At 38.8% G+C, this 20,800-nt stretch overlaps 1 protein-coding gene across 2 annotated transcripts in view; it reads right to left on the bottom strand.

Annotated features, from left to right (window-relative positions):
• The window catches only part of GNAQ (G protein subunit alpha q), a 341,433-nt gene that overhangs the window by 88,977 nt on the left and 231,656 nt on the right, over nt 1-20,800 (bottom strand). For both annotated transcript variants that reach the window (XM_074394627.1, XM_039461277.2), the window contains exon 3: nt 15,838-15,992. In XM_074394627.1, coding sequence (XP_074250728.1) covers nt 15,838-15,992 — 155 coding nt within the window. The remainder of the gene's footprint in view (nt 1-15,837; nt 15,993-20,800) is intronic.

Below are 20,800 nucleotides of genomic sequence, written 5' to 3'. Positions count from 1 at the left end.
GCCATTTCAAGAATCTTTTATTCCATTCGTGTTTCATTTTCTAAAAGTGTAAAAAACAATTTGAAATTCTGAGAATGACATAATTTGATAGAATTCAGTGGTATTTTCATGATTTCAAAGAGTAACTGTGTTCTCCTTTGTACTGGAAAGGATGGAGCATACATAGTTTCAAAACACACCACTACTAAGTATATGCACAAAGTAACTAACTTATAAACCAGATTTAAGAAAAGGTGGAAGGCTTAATAGAACTGGATCTTCAATTCCTTCATGCCCACAAACAAGAGAAGGTGAGTTCTGAGATATATAATAAGCAATGCTTTGTGCATAGCATGTTACAACTGAGCAGTAACAAATACTCAGTGGACATGACCTACTGAGGGTAAGGACTCTGTCTTACCGGTCTATTTCTGTCTTGGTACCTGAAAGAATGCCAGGCAAATAGTATTTAATAAATATGTGCTAGATAGATTGATGGATTTCCTATGCTGAGATTTAGTTTTAGCATTATTTAAACAGCATTCTTAGTGAGTGATATTTCTAAATGAATAATACCCTTAAATTTGAAACTGAATGTAAAAAAAAAAATGTTAAATCTACAAGATTCATGAAATCACAAAGTAGGAGGACTAAATCTGACTTCAATAAAGAAATAAAATTACTGCCTCTTTGGTGGCATGTATCAATTCTTTAAAACAAAAAAGTATCCGCCCAGAAACTCCTCCTGCAAATCAATTAAATTTGTATTCCCGGGGCCTGATCCCTGATACATTGATTTTTCTCTAGCTGGCAGTCAGCTCTCTACTGAGTAACAGGAACCAGCCTGATATCTCCAATTACTGTAAAACTGGCTAGAGGACAAATCGAGGGAGGCTGGGAGAATACTGGTGTGAAAGATAGGAAAAAAACCTAAAAATAAACTAGACCCAGAATTTTAGTAAATGCCTTGCCATGATTGTGGAGTACTCTGTTAAGAGTTAATGAGTCCATGTTCTGGGAGGTGATCTGTATTTCACTCTACTGATAAACCAGCTTACCACATCATATATAAAAAATCAGATAGCTACTCTGGATCGAGTTTTCAAATTTATCAGCTCCTTTGTTTGAAAAACCTGATTGTACATTTTAAAATCTGTAAGTTCACCATTTATTTAACCACTGTATACAAAAACTTAGAGGAATCAAACAAGTTTAAATTTCCACTGGCAAGGTTGCTCAGAAATATACTGCCCGATAAACCATCTTTGCTCACTTAATGCCATACACAGAGGTCAGAACAGAGGGCTGCTAATTCTTGTAATTCAGGTTGCTGTGGTGTTCCTATGGTAAAGGGAAATTGTGGTTTTCTGTTTTCTGAAGATGAACCTAACAGATTACTCATTGCCACTCCATACTAAAGCACAGATGAATGGTTTGCACAGGAGAATTTAAAGAACCAGTGCATGAAGTGGGAAATTACCTGTCACACTGCTTGGATAAGATGGAATCAGGGGCATATCTGCCACTGGAAAACCACTTACAAGAGCTTCTGGCTACCCTAAAAAAATTGTCAGTGGTATCACTCCTAAGTTCAGGGTACTGAGCTCAACACTCATACTTGCAAGAATACTTTTTCCTCTTCATCTTTTCAATGGTAGTATAGATCATAGAGAATGACAACAACAGCATAACAGCAACTAACTCACACTGAGCACCTGCTGCCTGCCAGGCTCTGTTCTATGTGTCCACTGCCCAGGTATCATCACAGTTCATAGCAAAGAAATGGCCATTAAAGATACTCCATAAATTTCTGGTTAACTTAAAAGCAAGCTACAGTTCTTGCTTGCCCTTCTTTTTGCTTTGCTTCAGTTGAATGGTAGGGAGAAAGGTTCACTTCACTGGGGGTAAAAGAATTAAATTCACCTAGCTTAACAAAAGAAAAGCTGAGAGGAACTGTATCTAGCTCTGCTAGGTGCAACATACATCACCTAGAGCCAAAAATCAAACCAAAACCCAAAACAAGGCTAAATAAATAAATAAATAAAGCCCCCAACTAAACAAAAGACATAAAAACTATTTTCTCCTTGAGTAAAACCTGGGCAACTGAGAAGCTACCCATGACTGAAGATGTGTTACAATTTGTGAAGCAGGTAAAATGTATAGACCAAGAATTGCATTTCTGGCTGGGAACAGTGGCTCACACCTGTAAGCCTAGCACTTTGGGAGGGCCAGATCACTTGAGGCCAGGAGTCTGAGACCAGCTAGCCAACATGGCAAAACCCCATCTCTACTAAAAACACAAAAATTAACTGGGCGTGGTAGTACATGCCTGTAATCCCAGCTACTTGGGAAGCTGAGGCAGAAGAATTGCTTGAACCCGGAGGCAGAGGTTGCAATGAACCGAGACTGTGCCACTGCACTCCAGACTGGGCAACAGAGACAAACTCTGTCTCAAAAATCAAAACAAAACAAAACCCTGCATTTTTCATTGCCAAGAAGGGGCCAAAGAGGTGCTGCCCACATAATCCCCAATCCCACGCACTCCCCTTACTCTGGGCTCACAGGACTCAAAGAGGAGGGATTCACAACACTGTATTTCACATTTGCTAGGGAAAAAAGCTACTCTGTTCCCCTAAAAATGGAGTTCTAGCATGATAAGACTAGAACATTTTCATTTGTTCATCCTCCTCACATACCGAGAAAAAAGAAATGATCTCTTAACTAAATTGTACTTTCCACTGAGGCATTTTCCATCCTGGCAAAAAAAAAAAAAAAAAAAAAAAAAGGTGGAATATGGAGGATAGCTTCATGTTGGATTATTCCATTCATTCAACCTTTAAAAAAACACACACACACTGAGATCTGCACAAATTTATATTGTACAGTAAATTCAGAAAGTTAATTATAGCCATAATTTGTTTTGTAGGGATGATTCTGAGTGGCTGCTGAGGTCATTCTCAAGGGTGTTGCCACAGTGACAGGCACAGGTACATTTCCAAGGCAATGTATCTGTAACAGGTGTCTGGCAGTGACTCTAATGTCAGGGAAAGGAAGCTCCCATGATTTACATAAGGCTTGTTAAGTATCTAGGAGACAAGCCATTCATGTTAGAAAATGGGAGATTTAGCTGCTTAAACCCACCTTACTCCAATCCCTCCATGGAGATTTAAAGAGTTTTCACTGTTCTGAGACATTATAAATTATTAATATATAATTTGATTTTAAAAAAGAAACCCTGAGCTCAGTATTCTTCCTCATGCTTGCCCCGTTAGCTATGGCCCACTCTCGGTCAGGGCCTACAACTGCCTTCAACCACGGTTCTATCAACAACAGTTAGCTAAGGGCCTGGAGCACAGCAGGTGCTCAGCATGGACCAAAATTAAAACTATTTTATGGGAGGTGCTGTAGTGGTTAGAAAGGCAAAAATATAGGAGAGCAGTGGTTGTAAGCTTTCCATCCTTATGTAATTACTTCTCTCAGCTGTTACTGGCCTGCATCATATAATAACCAAGTTCTGAATTAAAATGTCTCTGACAAATTAAAGACAACACAGAAAGAAAAGGCATTATTTGTTTAACTTCATTTAGTAGATTTGCTTCCTGCTATTCTTTAGGTCCTGGCTAGAGAAGGATAACATTTGTATGTCCATTATTATACCTGTTTCAAGCTTTCAGGCCTTAACATTCTAATACAGTGCAAACTGAGGAGGTGGGATCGTATCAACAAGACATTTCTGACATAACCTTCTTGAAGGGAAAAATAGGTTTTTGATGGTTTTCAATGAAAAGTGAGGGAACAAAGACACTTGTGTAGTAATGTTTCAATGATTCCTTTCTGACCAAAAGCAAAATGCAGAGTCATCTGGAATTAAACAACACATTTTGGCCATGACATTATGGTAGATGCTATAGATAGGAAGACTCATTGGATATGATCCTTACCTGCAAGGAGTTTATCAACTTGTGGGGAAACAAGGGTTACATAAAAACAAGAATGGTGAGATTTATAGAGAAGAAATGAACCTTTGTATATTTTGGATACAGTCACTTTCTGGGAACCTGTTCAAACAATCTCTAGTCCTTAATCCGCAAAACATTCTTCCGTGTAGTATGACTACACTGTACGAAAGACTTAAGGAAGTCTCTTAACTAAATTGTACTTGCCATTGAGGCATTAGTTTACACCTTGTAACAGACATATTCTTTACACATTGAACTTCAGGATCATCTCTAGCTGAAGAAAAATAAATTCAGAAAAAGGAAATAATCCACTACTTTAAATGATTAAAATAAGTAACAGAAGCTTCAACTTCACTAAAATAATATGCCCAAATTATACATAACACTTTCTTTCTTGAATATGTTTTAAGAGTTTCCAATTGTTCTTTAATTTTGACAATATTTAATCAATAACAGTTTTGAGTTGACCTTCAAATTAATTTATGCTCTCATTTGACATGACTGAAAACTGATTTTTAAAGGTCTCTTTTTAAGATTAAAAAGAACCCTCCTTCCCACCTATGTCTGGAAGACTAACTAAAATCTAAACCAAGCACAGTATAGAAATTAAAAATTCAAATGCTTTGTTTTCTCTTAAATGAAGGAAACAAAGAATTAAAATACAGAGATACGAGCTAGCAGGTAAAGCATATCACATTACAGCTAGAGTTAATAAATTTTAAAAGCCAGGTGTGGTGGCATGTGCCTATAGTCCCAGCTACTTGGAAGGCTGTGAGGCAGAAAGATCACTTGAACCCCGGAGTTTGAGGCTATAACCACTGCACTCCAGCTTGGGCAACATAGTAAGACCCTGACTATAAATATATACATATTGAAGTTAGAGACATACAACCCTCAGCAATTACTCCAAAAGGCAGAAAGTACTTGCAGGTAGTTAGGTAGAAACAGAAATCTCTGAAATTTCATGCAAATTCAACCAGACATAATAAGATAAATTAAACAGCATCTTGAGGCATTTGCTGTAGCATGACATGGGGTGTGTGTTGGAGGTTGGGGAGTTTTTAACCCCTCTGTAAGGACCTCCCATGGAGAGGCTGCATTTATAACAAATTTGCAGTTCAAGTCAAATACCAAGATGAAGTTATGGCACAGAAAATGATTGTGGGTAGGTCTTCACATTTTTAATTATTGAAAAGAAGGTTAGAAAAATGAGGTCGACTTCATTTAAAAAAATTAGGAAGACCTCATTGTGAGAGGCACAGTCTTCAGGGAGCTGAAAGCTAGATCATGCCATGAGATGGTATCTGACACTGTCAAAAGCACTAGAAGCTAAAGAGAAATCAGAAACACACAGTTATTGTGCAGTTGCTGTATGACACAAAGGTTCAAAGGAAAAAAGTGAAAAAAAAATTGTAAAGTGACCTGCAAAAACAAATGGAGAAATAACAGTTCTGCGAAAGTGCTATCCTAAGGGGAGAGTCAAAGAGAGATTTTGGTAGCATGACCTATTCTAGTCCCTTCCTCATCTGGCAAATCCTGTGGCTGACAGGAGCCTGGCTGGTAATCTGGTTAGGCTGGTTAGCAGCACAAGATTGCTCACTCCACAAACACTTCCGTCTCCTAAAAAGCTCATTTTGCAGAGAGCAAATCAATTTTCCTTTTTCTTTTTCAATACCTGGCATACATGTTAGATTTCTAGGATGAGCTGCATTTATTAACAAGTATTTTGTTCATAAGAAGTTTGCCTTTTTTTTTTTTTTTTTTTTTTTTTGAGACAGAGTCTCGCTCTGTTACCGAAGCTGGAGTGCAGTGGCACAATCTTAGCTCACTGCAACCTTCGGCTCCCAGGTTCAAGTGATTCTCTTGCTTCAGCCTCCTGAGTAGCTGGGATTACAGGTATGTGCCACCATACCCAGCTAATTTTTGTATTTTTAGTAGAGATGGGGTTTCACTATATTGGTCAGGCTGGTCTTGAACTCCTGACCTCATGATCTGCCTGCCTCAGCCTCCCAAAGTGCTGGGACTACAGGCGTGAGCCACGGCACCCACACAAGTTTACTTTTAATACAAAGTTGCAGGTTCTAAACTCAGTGGTAGCAGGCGGGTCATAATCCTACCGTTTATAAACGCTGTTCAAGGGAGACCATTCTGGAGGATAAAAGAGAAGGCTTTGGGATTATGCATTTCAATTTCCCTCTATCAATGAACTAACCCAATCTAGAAAAATAAGATTCTTAAAACTAAATTAAGTATCTCCTAAAAAAATTCTATCACTGTATTTGGTAGTTTCATTATCTTATGAATCTGAATGTCTGATGTAAAGAGAACACCAGTGTCAAATGGGGAAAGCACCAGGCAACTAAGTGTCTGCCAGGCAGATGCCAGTGCCAGGGCCGGGCTGAGAGCAATAGATTCTCAGGTGTAGTGCTCAAAAAAATAAATCAACTTTGTAATTGAAAATGAAAACAATAGGAATGAGAGAGAAAGAGAGAAAATAAAGAAGAAAGGAGACCTTTTTCAATTTGCCTATTTGGCTTTGTTAACTTATTCATCTTTTATATATGATAGTTTTCAAAGCTGTTGATTAATTTTGACACAGTTCGACAACATATCAAGAAATAGCTGAAGATTACTTTTTAATTCTGGTCTGCCTGTCTTAAAATTGGATGGAGATGCTTAATTCAGTTAACTCACAGATATTTATTGGGAATCTGTTATACATAATTCCAGTGCAGTGTGCTGGGTGGAGGGAGACGGGCACAGAGAACTGGTACGAAATATGTTAAAATACATTCTTTGCCTTTAGGGATCTCAGGCTACCTGCGAAGCAAAGAGAGCACCGATGAATCAATTAAGAAACAATTAAGTACCAAATTGTAAGCTGCTAATGATGAATGCAATAAGAAGGCAGAGATGATTACGAACTGTAGTCACCAGAGAATAGTGTGCAGTAGAGATTGGGGATGGGTTACTCTGTGCAGACAGAATGGGATTTGAACAGGCAGAAAAGGAGAGACAAGAGATGAGAAGAAATTAGGAAAGACACAGAATTCCCTTTTTCTTCTACCACTCATTCATTCAACAACTTTTACAGAAAGTCTACAATAAACTAGGCACTATGCTTAGGCCGGGTGTGAACTACAAAGAAAAAAAGACACAAATCCTGTCCTCAAGGAGACGACAGTCTGGCAATGAAGATAAATGTGTTATACATAAATAACCATACTATAATGCAGATGTAATGTGGTTCAAAAGTAAGGTTCCAGTGATTGCAGCCAAGAGTCAGCCATTAGCAATAGGTCATGCTGATTTAAGTGAGTCTCCCATGGTCATGTCAGTTATGTCACCTTAATTTGGATACCAGTTCTGTGAGATTAGAACTTTCATTTTGACAAGGATGATCCGGTCTGGAGAGCTGGTCATGTTAGAGCTGGTCATGCTAATCTGAGTTAAGGTAAACTAATCATAAATCAAAATTCAAATCATTCCTGTAATCCCAGCACTTTGGGAGGCCGAGGCAGGTGGATCATGAGGTCAGGAGTTCGAAACCAGCCTGACCAACATGGTGAAACCTCGTCTCTACTAAAAATACAAAAATTAGCCAGGCATGGTGGTGCGTGCCTGTAATCCCCACTACTTAGGAGGCTGAGGCAGGAGAATCACTTGAACAATTCATTATTTTAAACTGAAAAAGACTTTAACCTGATGATGAACAAGAGTATCAGAGTCAACAAGGCTTCTTGGGAGGTAGGGAGTCTAAAAGGATGCTCAATGATCTTACAGGTTACATGAAGACAGCAAGATTCTTTGGCTTCTCCATGACTGGAGGTGGGGTAGGGTTGTCTTCTAGTCATGTGCATGTTCTACTAGCCCTCTTACAAAAGCCTGTCACTCCTATCTCTGCTTCAATTGATTGCTAAATCCTATGAAACCCTCTAATCAGCTGCAACATGCCACCATACCATACCAGACACTACGAGTCAAGCACACATGACACATAATCGTAGCACTCAGAAGCCAAATCAACTCCATGAACATTTCTGGTCATTCGTGACATGTTTAGTCCTAGACATTTTTTGTTTGGCATTTGGTGGTACTTCCAGGAAATGCGATGTAGAGCTTTCTGCTGCTCACTTCCTATCAATCGTTTTATTGTGCAAAGCAGTATTTCTAAAGGACTACTGAAATAATGCAGGCCATCACTTTACTCAGTACTCTAAAAGTTATCTCTGGGTTAATTCAGAGCATCAGAGTCTTAAACTAGGTTTTATCTAAATGGCATAAGCAGAATGATACTGCTTTTTAATATTCATTCTTCACCTATAAGAGGGGTTTGAGAGAGAGAGAGAGAGAGAGAGAGAGAGAGAGACAGAGAGTGAGTGAGAGAGAGAGAGAGAGAGAGAGAGAATCAGATAGTAAATATAAATATTTTAGGACTTTTGGACCATATGATCTCTGTTACAACTATCTGACTCTCCCGCTGAGTGCAAAGCAGCTATAGACAATACATAAACAAATGAGCATAGCCATGTTCCAACCAAACTTTATTTATAAAAATAGGCAACAGGCCAAATTTGGCCTGCAGGTTTGCTAATCCCTGTTCTATGGTAATAAGCTTTAGCTAGGCACATCATCGTCCTGAGTAGACTGTGGAAATGCCTACAAAGAAAAGGCCAAACTACTGAAAGTCCAAACAAACGTCCTGCTAAAATGTGAGCAAACAGCACACTGACTCTCCCAAATGCATAGTGAAATGAATGATAAACTGGGGCTAATCCCTGCCTTTTTCCCGTTCCTTCTCTGAAATGAAGGTTAAGCATATCTTAGCCTTATCTTTTCATCTCTAAGAGCATTCTGAAAAGGGAATAATAAAGACCACATCTTAGAATCATCAGTTTCACTGAGAAAGACAAATGGAGGGGTTTTTGTTTGTTGTTTTATCAAAGACTGGAAAATGTGGCCCAATAGATAACAAAACACAAAGAGAATTAAATATGTCACTCAAGTGAAAAGAATGACACTTTGTGTTATTGTCATTCTAAAAACCAGCAAACATATGCAAGAACAATGCCCTCTTCTGAGCTGGCTAAAGATAGCATTTTTAGTAATTTAATCATGTAGAGAATAACTTCTCTGTTCATTACATTTCCAGGTGAATTTTAAGGTGCAAGGTTTTCATTTGACTGCACAGGATAATGACTTCTCAGATAAAAGGAGTCTACTGCAACATAATCAAAGGACTTCAGAATTTAGGAGGAGTACTGAAGGATTATGTATCACATGTAATCCTTGTCTGAGGAAGTGAGGCTTAGTCAATGCCCCCAAGGTAGTGAGTAGCAGAGGGAATTCCAGCAGGACTTCCACCTAATATTCACACCATACAATGGTCTTATCTGCCTTCAAAAGTCTAGAGTAGGCTTAAACTTTTTTCAAAAAACTATCAGAGGAAAGTGAAGATGGCTACAAAGGCCAAACCAACATACCTGGAGTACAAGTGTTTGACTCATCAGTCAGCAACTTTTTAGCAAGATTCTTCTGCTTCAAGAAGGGCTGGACCTAGGTCAGGGGGATGTGTTACCCTATCTTTGAAATGCCTTTTGTTAAATTCAAATGGCACATAATATATTGGTGCAAGAAGATAACTGGTCATAATAAAAAAAATGTAAGCATGAGTTTAGAAGGAAATTACAATGTTGACTTATGCCAAAAAGCCAATTTATTCACGTTCTTTATGGGCTCCAGATCGTGTGGAAATTTCAAGAAGGTGTCTGATCTACCAAACTCCCTGAAAGGAAATTCAGTAAAGCAAGATTAGAAATTAATTTTGTCTCTTAAGGCAAACACAGCTAGAGTATACTAGCCAAAGCCTGCATATGAGGCCTTTTGTCACTATACAGCAATGTGATTGAGACTTGTGTCCTCTGGCTAACGTCAGGGAGCTTTTGGTACTGTAGGCGGTGAACTCACATGACCTGATGTCTCAGTATACTGAAGTGGGTGGTGAAATCTAGGGGAAAAAAGTGAACCTACAACCATCTGTTTATTGTGCTCTTTAATCATTTTCAGAGCCTTCAGGTTTTTTATCAATAATGAAAAAGTTAACAAATGAATCTATAAGACTCCCTAGGATCTTAGAATGCTTTTTATTCTTTCATTAAATAGAATTGGAAGAATTCACCAAATTAAAGCCAATTATCTATTATCTGGAATTTCCCATTGCCTTGTTTTGATCATCACTGCTTATCCTTTGAGTCATCCGATTGCTTACTATTAGGCAAGTTGGCTAATGAAAGCAGAAGGGAAGCTCAAATCATTTTATTGTGTCCTTCTTAACGGTTCTGGTAAAAAGTGATTGGCTAGAGTGTTGGGACAGAGGCTGAGAGATAAAGACTGTAGGTTAAAACAAAGAAATAACATTTCTGAATTATCTGTGGCTGAGAACATCTTCCATGTTCATATGGATAACTGCTGCTTAGCTAAACATGACTAAGTTTTCCTAATGATGACCGAAAACCTGTTGGGTTTGTTTTCCAGTCACTTTTATATAATTTTCCTTCTTGACTTTATAAATGTGAGACTATCTGTAGACAATATTGATAAAGATCAATAATTTGTTCTTTATGGTAAGTGATAAACCATCAAATCACAGGTATTATCTACTAATTCATCTATCTACCTATCTATCCATCTGTCTTATCTAGAAATTGTCGATCACCTATCTGTTTCCCATCCATCCATCCATCCATCCACCCACCCATTCTGTGTGAGGTTCCATTTCAGTGGTTAAAAGCTTGGGCTCTGGAATAAGCAAATTTGAATTCGACTCCTATTCCATTCACTTACTAAGTATGTGATCTTGAACAAATTATTCAATCTGAATCCTAGTTTTTTATTCTGATAGATGGCCATGCTAAGAACTATCTACCATTGTAGGAGGCTTTGAGGATTAAATGAGATAACACATGTAAATGACTAAGCACAGAATCTAACATATAGTAAATGTTCAGTAAATGGCAGCTATTATTCTCTTTGATAATAAGGCTTTTCAGATCCCAGACCTTCAACAACAGAAGGAAAAAAAGACTAGAATGCCTTCGGTTCTGAAGCTTCATAGTTCATCTATAACAGCCAGAGAGAGATGGTTCCTATACCATGGTCACTGAAATAGCAGAAATTATCCATCTATTATTTCACGAAACAGTCACCTTGTGAAAGTCAAACATGAGCACTACTGTCAGGCACTGAGGGTAGAGGAGAGAGGCACTTTAGTAAATGTCATGATTGAAATAAGAGAGATATATACTGTTTTGAGATGACATAGTGATTTACTGTCACTGGTGTTGGGCAAGGCTTTCAGAAAGAGCGACTCTTGATTTGGGTCTCAATGGATGAACAGGAGTTCATCAGAGAGAAAAGATGACAGGCATGCTTGGTCTCTGCTCCCAGTATTCTTTTTAAGTCGCCTGCACTGAATCTCACAACCAGCAGAGCTGCGGAAAGAACTGCAACTATGCAGGTGTGTGTGGCAGGGAGATTCTCCTACTAACAGAGATTTAGATGTTATGCATCCCCTAAATCTATACTAAAGTCCTGCCACTAGACACAGGCAGCACCAAAAGAAGTTGGTCCTAAGTTCAGAAATATTTCTGTAAGGTGGTGCTAATGAATAAGAAAGTAGGTCCAGAATAACAATGAAGTATGTATTTATTATAAAGATAGGAACAACAACGCAGAAACCGTATATGAAGAAAAGGAGGCCAGATAACATACTGAAGATGTACTGGGGGTACACAAAAAAGTCAGAAAGGAAAAGGGATAACAATTATCACAACACAGAGAAAGGAATTATTCTGAGTTATCTGTGAACATGTTTAGTACTGGGAATTAGTGATGCCCAGTATATGGGATCTTCATCTTTGCCAGTTCCTGGAGCAACCGATGAGACTACACTGGAGAAACATGTGGAACACAGAGGCAAATGAATGACTCTACAACACCACAGCTACTATTTCTGTTGAGAGTTTTACTTGGTTAAGGAAAATGTGAAGTGCTCACTACTAAGACAGGAAAGAATAAAGTTACTAACACTCAGGCCTCCTGGCACAGTGGGAATAAGGCAAGCCAGGCAGGCTGCTTGGGCACTGATGTGTAGAGAATACCAAAACATCCCTGGAGGAGACCTGAAATGTGGGTCCATTTAACTCTGGTTTATACAAACAACCTCTTACATAACTGGCAGGAATAAATGGATTCTACTCCCCTTTAAGTAAACAGAGTACTTTACAGAAAATGAAGGAAACAAACCTTCCCGCCTTGGTTTCACTTAGCTAAGGTGACCAAACATCCCTGCCTGTCCTGGAGAGTTCAGTTTACGCCTTCTGTTTTACTCTAATTGTCAAGACAACCTCCTCTTTCTCAACATGTCCTTGTTCAAACGATTAATCAAATAGCACCAGCTGAAGAGATAAAATCTTCTATGCAGAAGAATGTCAATATAAACCAACTGATAAGACAGGAAAATAATTATTTTACAAATTCTAATGGAATTATTAATTCTGGCAATTATTATCAGTTGGAAATAAAAGCATCAGATGAAGAGCTGATGAAGAACTAGAGATTGCTCAGTGACAAACTAACACGACAAGAGACAAGAAAAATGTAACTTTATAATGGAGGGTGCCACTACCCTAACACTGCAGTAAATCTTAACTTCATCCATCATGGATAAACAAGTATACAACATCACTTATAATACAGTCTAGTCACAATTTTTAACTTGAATCTAATAAAGACTTTAAATATAACTTTTAGTTTATAGTAAATCCATGAGATACAGGAGCAAACTAAATCATACTATGAGAAGCAATCAGGCAAATCTAGGCCAATCTCTTGAAGATGCCAGTAAAATCCAAAATGGGTCTCTATTAGATTAAAAGAACTTTAGGGGATATAACAACCAGATGTAAAGTCCTGAAATCAACTACTTCTACAGGACATTCTGGAAGAATTTAGGAAACCTGAATATGAACTGGGTATAGAATGATAAAATGAACTTAATTAATTTTAGGTATAATACTGTATTATTTATTAGGTAGGAAAATGTCCTACTTTTTAAAAAGAGATGTATACTGATATGTCTAAGGATATTAAGTACATGTTGTTAGAATTCACTTTATTAGGTCAGCATATAGTTAAAAAAGATTCAGGTTACGTATATCCACATATATTTTTTATTTTTTATTTTTTGGAGATGGAGTCTTGCTGTGTCGCCCAGGCTGGAGTGCAGTGGTGTGATCGATCTCAATCTCAGCTCACTGCAACCTCTGCTTCCTGGGTTCAAGCAATTCTCCTGTCTTAGCCTCCCGAGTACCTAGGACTACAGGTCCACACCACCACGCCTCACTACTTTTTTGTATTTTTAGTAGAGATGGGGTTTCACCATATTATTCAGGCTGGTCTCAAAGTCCTGACCTCAGGTGACCTACCCACGTTGGCCTCCCAAAGTGCTGGGATTACAGGTATAAGCCACCATGCCTGGCCCAGATATATATAATTTAGAAAATCAATTTCTCCTCATTCCCACTAGGGGAATGTAGAACTATTTAAAGAATAATCTTTTGAAGGAGTTTAGATCAGCCTGTGCCAGATGGCCCCACATTTTGGTCTTGCTCTATCATAAGGAATGTGCCCTGTTTCTATGGTAGACTAAGCCTGCACTGACAGAATTCTAACATAGCAGCTTTTCCCAGGATCACAGCACTGACAGGTCTGGAAAAACTCTCTAGGACAGCTCTTGTCCCAATCAAGAATTGGATGGCAGCATCCAATTGCCATACTAACTAACAGGTTCATGTCTAGAAATCCACAAATCTAAACTGAGGGTATATCATCAGAAGTGTGATGAAGTCTTTTCTCAAGAACACATCCACAGTCCAATACAGGTGCCATCAGCGCAAAGAGGACTCTCCCAGAGGGTCTCTCCCAGGAGGAGGAGGCAAATCCTAAGGGGGTGATGTACCCTAGTAAGCACATAATTAGTAGATACTGGGGGGCTCTGACTGCCCAGTAGCAGGACTCTTCTGTAGGGAGAACAGTTACAGATGACAGGTAAGGAATATAATAGGTAGGGAGGGGAAGAGATAAGACAAACTAAAAGTGAAAAGACAGAGGTTAAAAGAAAAATGATGCAAGGTGAAGAATTTATCAGTAAAAGTAACTTTATAATAGAGGATGCATTAGTTTTAAAGGCGAGGGCAAGACACCACAGTAGCAAAGTGAGGAGTTAAGAGAGACCCAGAGAGATTCAAAGCTTAGGGTGGAGGGTAAATAAGCAGACAGGAGAGACATTAATGAATGGGAACAGGGAATAATGGATGAGACACAGCAGCAACATGGGGAGATAGATGGAATTTGAAATGGCAAAAGAAACAGAAGGACAGAGGGGGCAGGAGTAAAAAAGACAGCTGGTCAAAGGTTGAGGGGGCAGAATTTAGAACAGGCAAGAGCTGGATGCATCTTTTTCATCTCTATACTCACAGAAACTTATATAGGAGGAGACTGGGAGGAAGGAACAAAGGGAAGAAGGACAGAGGGAGGGAGAATGGCAGAAGAGAAGGCAGAAGAGAAAGACCAGAAATGAGAAGTACTATATGAAGGTGTATAAGAAGAATGAGCAAAGGAGGAATGAAGAAAGCGCACGTTTCAGAGGCACACAAGGGAGTTAATGCTAGTTAAAATATTAAATATGACAGAGATGGCGCTCATGAGCATTGAGTCACATTTCAGAATGGCATAATTCAAATTTACCATAAGAAAACAAGAAATAGTTTGATCAGGCCACATTTATGTGGCTGATACGAATCATAACTTTTACAAATGCCCGGAATTCGAGTAAAAAGCATGATAATTTTACTGAAAAAACAGAGTCACATAGCTCTTGGATCTTCCATGCACTTCTGAGTGATGTCAAGCAGCCCATCAGGGCCTCTTTTCCCAAGGGCCAGCTCTCATCCACTGGATCACTTTATCATATGAACTGGCATAAGGCTGCTGATTATTTTCTACCCATTCTTCTGCCCGCCCAGAACCAAAACAAGAGGTAGATGCTGTATTAATATAACTAATGGAGACAGAAACCTGGCTAAATATTACAAAAAGAAAACTCACTACGTATGCTCCTGGTTATCTAGACTGCTGACTACACTGATCACAGTAATCTGATGACTGCCAAACCTTTACCTTCTTTCTGTTAAATGAGACTTATTCTAGAGAAGTAACAGATTTCTAGGCTGCAAATCTTTCCCAGGACACTTGAGTTTGACTGACAGCTCACAAAATAATTCTGGAATGTATGCAAAATTAGACTCACATGCAATTTTCATGCAAAGGAAAACCTATCCATCAACATAATAGTGGCTCTCAAAAAGCAGTCAAGGTTGCTGGGTCTGAAAACTGGAAACCAGGAAGTCCGATGTTTTAAGAAGCCATAATCAAACATATTTTTGTTTGCAGTTTCAAACGTGTGTGTTTTCTAGCACATAAGATCGAATTTTATATAAAAAATTATTAAAAGATTTCAAGTAATGATGGCATTTGTGAGAATTGCTAGTTTGCAATTTGAGGGAGGAGACAGGTTTGTGAAATCAGATTCCTAGAGTCCTCAGTTTGTTTTTCAAACGGAAAACAGTAAAAGAAATATTCTCCCTGACTCATGAAACCAGTTCCTTATAATCTAATCCAGATTTGTGAGGTTGGCCTAAGTTTATTATCTATACTCCCTAACTTTTGAAGTTTGAATCGTATATGACATACACAGGACAGAATGAAGAAGTTATGATAATCGCAAGACCTCCACATGGAAGTAAAAAAAATCCACAGGGCCTCCTGGAAGGATACTCACTATTTGGTAGAGTCAGATAACTGATATTCTCGTCGTCTATCATAGCATTCCTGGATTCCAGGATCATTCCATAAACTCTTTATTGCATCTACATATGGATTCTCAAAAGCAGACACCTTCTCCACATCAACTTCTCGAACTAATTGGGCATGAGCCTGTTTAAATTAAAAAAAAAAAAAAAAAAAGGCAGTTGTAATACTCTATTACTTTCCAAATTATCTTTGGTTTGCATATTATATTGCACACAATTCAGGTAACATCTCCTTCATATACTGGTCCTTAAACTGGTTTACAGTAAAGTCATGTTTTACATTTTTTGTTTTTCTTAGAGAGAACTCAGTCCCAAATCTTTTCCTCTAGAGTAAACCTTGAGGTTATTTAGAATTGATTAGAGGAAACTAGAGGAAGTGTCATACTCAGTTCTCCCATCAGAACAATGAGAATGTTATGCTTACATATACCACTATTTTTAGGTATTATCATAATCCTAAAATAATATTATTAAAAGAAAAGGAAGCAGGAGTAATTATCCCCTCTGTTTATAGTTTAGTATAATAAAACATATAATATAGCCAGTTAATGGGTGTTGTATGTCTAAGCAGAAACTCAATTAGATTAGCTTCTCTAGTTCACTTTTATGACAGGCTGTAAAACCACTAGAAGAACAATTAATATTAATAATTTAATCTGGACAACAATGATAATTACCTGTCCACTCTCATGCACGCAAACTTGCAAAATATTTATTTTTTATCTGCCTTATCTACATTATCAGATTGAGTACCCCCTATTTAATTTTCTAACAATGTAAAAGAACTTGGTTATATTCATTTAGTAGGAAAGAGATAAAGAAATTAAGACTTTCTTTCAATAAGATTGCAACGAAAATATTTTATGGTCAACCCTCAAATTAGCCAGAATACACCACTGCCTAACAATCCCAATCAAACTAGGATTTATTGAATGCAAAATATATATACACAAAGCATACCTATAATAAACATGCAACTAAGCGGAAATAACTAATTATGTTGGACACTGGAGGCAGATGGCTGACAATTATTAAAACAGTCCTGATTCTGTACAGAAACATAAACTTTGAAACAAGGTTAGTGAATGGCTATCTTGATGACATCATGGCCAAACTATCATTTCACAGAGTATTAAGCAGATAGAATTTTAATAAATGTAATCCATATTAGGTCCTGTCTGGTTCCCAATCTTCACCTTCCTTCTCTTTTCTTCTGTGGGAAGGGCCCAGCCAAAAGACTAATCTTGACTTAAGGTTTTAGGAAGCTCAGTACTGTGAGACTGAAGAAATCACCTTTATTATTTGCTGTGCTCTGACTGTGACAATCAGATCTAGTAACTGAGAAGCCCCAGCTCTCGCTGGTATTCTGATTTTGGAAATAAATCCCTGTAGCTGCTTTCCGTACTGAGTCCCTGTGTAGGATAACCCACGATCGTACCAGCCTGTAGTCCTATGCCTTAATCCCATGCCAGGTGGGGCCCACCTCAATCATCATTCCCTCTGAGACTTGCCCTTTGAAAACAGAGCATCACTCACTCCTCAATGAATCCCCACTGCTGTGCTCTGCCTCTCAAGAGCATCCATTACTCCATGTTGAACCTCCCAGATCCCCAGGGTCAGTGCTGGCCCCATCTGCTCCAAGCACATGGGGCTTCCTCCACTCTGCTCAACTTTTGTGGGTATGTCTAATGTCAAGTTTCAACCCTTCCCTTTTGGCCTTTACTCATTGCATATGAACAAGTTCTCTCTTTCTGTGCCCTGAGATACAATAATGATCACCCTTGATCTAATCCTAAATTAGATTCCCATGGTTGCATCTCTACTACTCAGGGTTCTCCTGAGGATCCTGCGAATCTTGGGGAGGTAGGTGGCGGAGGCATGGGGATATATGCAGGGTGCTTTCCTACTGGATTGAGTCTAAAGTCAAGGTTTTGAATCTGACTCTGCTGCTTCTTGTGTGCAGCAAACAGAGAAATACATGCCCTAATTAAAGAGGGCAGTTGCTATTTAGCTCCAAACAAGTATTGCCATTGGAAATGTAGGCTCATTTGACCAGCTCCTCCAATTTTTTTTTTTTTAGGAAAGCCAAAAATCTAGATTTTTCTTTAAAATACCTCAAGTTTTGAATCTTGGCAACCCTATAAAAGATAAAATATATGTTTTGCCTGAAATGAACGGCAGGGCCACTCATTTACAACATTTATTCTAAGATTATTCTTCTTTTGCTCCTCTAAAAAGCTTGGCCAAGCACTATGTTCCTAAAGAGCCCCTGGAAAAGTGTAGGTGGGTACCAGTTAACACATGCTAATGAATGAATAATTTTCCAGCATTTTCCGTAATAATATTTAGACAAACTATTCTACTATGCATAGAAAGAAATGGTTGAGATTCCTCTCTGAACTGGGTCAAAGCTAAATGATGACATAGGCAAACACAGACGGTATTTCTAAAATGAACTTGATGTTCACTACCCTACGCCAAGCCATGTTATTTGGAAGAATTCTGTTTCTGTGTCTAGAGCAGTTGTCTTCTTGCTAGAGAAAAGTTTCAGGATACCAGGCACTTTTCGTGATTATGATCAAATGTTTATTAGATCCCTGTGAGATGCCAGGCAATACAACAATGAGGGAATTAGTTCTTGCTGTGTGTCTGTGAGTGTGAGTGAGTGTGTATATGTGTGTGTGTGTGTGTGTGTGTGTGTGTGTCAACCAAAAAGCAAACAAAGGACAAGTTTCTGTATTCTGAGTATGGGAACAAGAGAGAATATTTATCCATCCTTAATTCCAGTGGACTCTAAAGGCATTTAAATGAAGACAATGTTTTCAATGGTGTAACTTTCCACAAAGAGCCTGCTTCTGTAAAATGAAACTACTTACTGTTGCTTGAAAACTTCTGTAACTTCCTATCTTGATCTATCTCTGCTTGCTTTTTCTTACATCTAGAATGCCTTCCCTCTTCATTTTTAAGGAGATTTTGTTCGGGGGTTTTATCATATGCTATCACTTAGAGGAAGTTCTTCTTCATTTCAACACCCTCCTTCCCCAACCCCCTGCAATATGATCTTTGTGTTCTTTGAACCATGAATCTTCTACACTTTGTTTCATGTTAATAGTTATGTCTAAACGTATTCCTCTTCTAACTATACACATGAAAAGGGCTGTGGCTGACAAGCTCTAATTCTTTAGGGGCACAGCACAGAGTGAGCATACAACAAATACTTGTCCAATTTAATGGCATTTTAAAAGTACATACATGGCCAGGTGCAGTGGCTCATGCCTGCAGTCCCAGCACTAGGGAGGCCAAGGCAGGTGAATTACTTGAGGGCAGGAGTCCAAGACCAGCTTGGCCAACACAGCGAAACCTAATCTCTACTAAAAATACAAAGATTAGCCAGGTATGGTGGTGCATGCCTGTAATCCTAGCTACCTGGGAGGCTGAGGCACGAAAATCACTTGAATCTGGGAGGCGGAGGTTGCAGTGAGCAGACCTGGCACCAATGCACTCCAGCCTGCACAACAGACTCAACTCTGTTTCAAAAAAAAAAAAAAAAAAAGCACATACAAATTTGATGCCAAGATAAGTAAAAGGCAATTTCTCAAGGAAATCTTCCATCCACTGTCTATTCTCATAGAACTAGATAATCCTTAACAACATTTAGTTCAGAAGTTAGTGAAGGCCGCATGTGGTGGCTCATGCCTGTAATCCCAGAACTTTGGGAGGCCAAGGCAGGTGGATCACTTGAGGTCAGGAGTTCCAGACCAGCCTGGCCAACCTGGTGAAACCTCGTTTCCACTAACATACATGAATTAGCTGGGCATGGTGGTGCACACCTATAATCCCAGCTTCTCAAGAGGCTGAGGCAGGAGAATCTCTTGAGTCCAGGAGGCAGAGGCTGCAGTGAGTTGAGATTAGGCCACTGCACTCCAGCCTAGGTGGCACAGCAAGACTCTGTCTCAGAAAAACAAACAGAAGAAATTTGCGTATACGTATTTTATTTGTTGTCTTCTCCTTAATCATGGTTTAAGTTCCAAGACAGGCTCAACACTGCATTATCAGGGCCTAGCAAAATGCCTTGCAAGTGGTAGGTACTCAATAAATATTCACGGAAGGAAGGAAGGAGGGAGGGAGGGAGGGAGGGAAGGAGGGAGGGAGGGAAGAAACTGAACTACATTAGAAACTAGGATATCTAACTTTTAATTCTGGCTTTATCATAACACTGGTCATAACCTTTACGATAAATTACTTTTCCTCTATAACTTAATTTTCCGTGTTCATAAGGCAATTAAACCAAATCACTGAAGAGCTCATCTAGCCATAAACTGTATAATTGTAAATATATAATGAATACCTCTACAATGCACAGAGCACTGAAATGTTAAGACACTCTCCCTCTGGGAGCACCCAGTACCATTCGGCAAAACGAGACCTTACTATATCACACAATACCTGAGAATACAGGACAGAATGCAGTTACGTATGCACATGAGCAATGTGCATGGGGATGGCACAAGTGCAACTGTGTACGGACTGAAGAAGTCAAATGAGGTGTCAGAGAGAAGGTAGGATGTAGCTGGCGGGTGAAGATGAAGTGAATAAACCCTCCAAGGAAAAGCAGCATAGACAAAATAAACATGGCACTTTTTAAACACTGTGACCACTGCTCACAGTTAAAAGGGACTACTTTCTTTTGACTGTAAAAAAAAAATTGTCTTGTGAGAAAGTTTCATGTCGAGTCTGAATTCAAATTAACCTCTACAGTATAAGCTATAATATTTGAGTCTGCTAGAAACCCATTACTCACAAGTCAACCTCCATCAAAACTAAGAGACACTACTGCCCTCAAAAACAGAGCAATCACCATGTTGCCTTTACCCAAGTCGGAATTTCTAAGTCACTTTTACTGCCTCCTAAACTTTGTTGTTTAATTCCGTC

The sequence above is a fragment of the Saimiri boliviensis genome, chromosome 2 (assembly GCF_048565385.1).
Source record: "Saimiri boliviensis isolate mSaiBol1 chromosome 2, mSaiBol1.pri, whole genome shotgun sequence".
NCBI classification, from domain to species: Eukaryota; Metazoa; Chordata; class Mammalia; order Primates; family Cebidae; genus Saimiri; species Saimiri boliviensis.
This window is presented reverse-complemented; position numbering and strand designations above follow the sequence as displayed.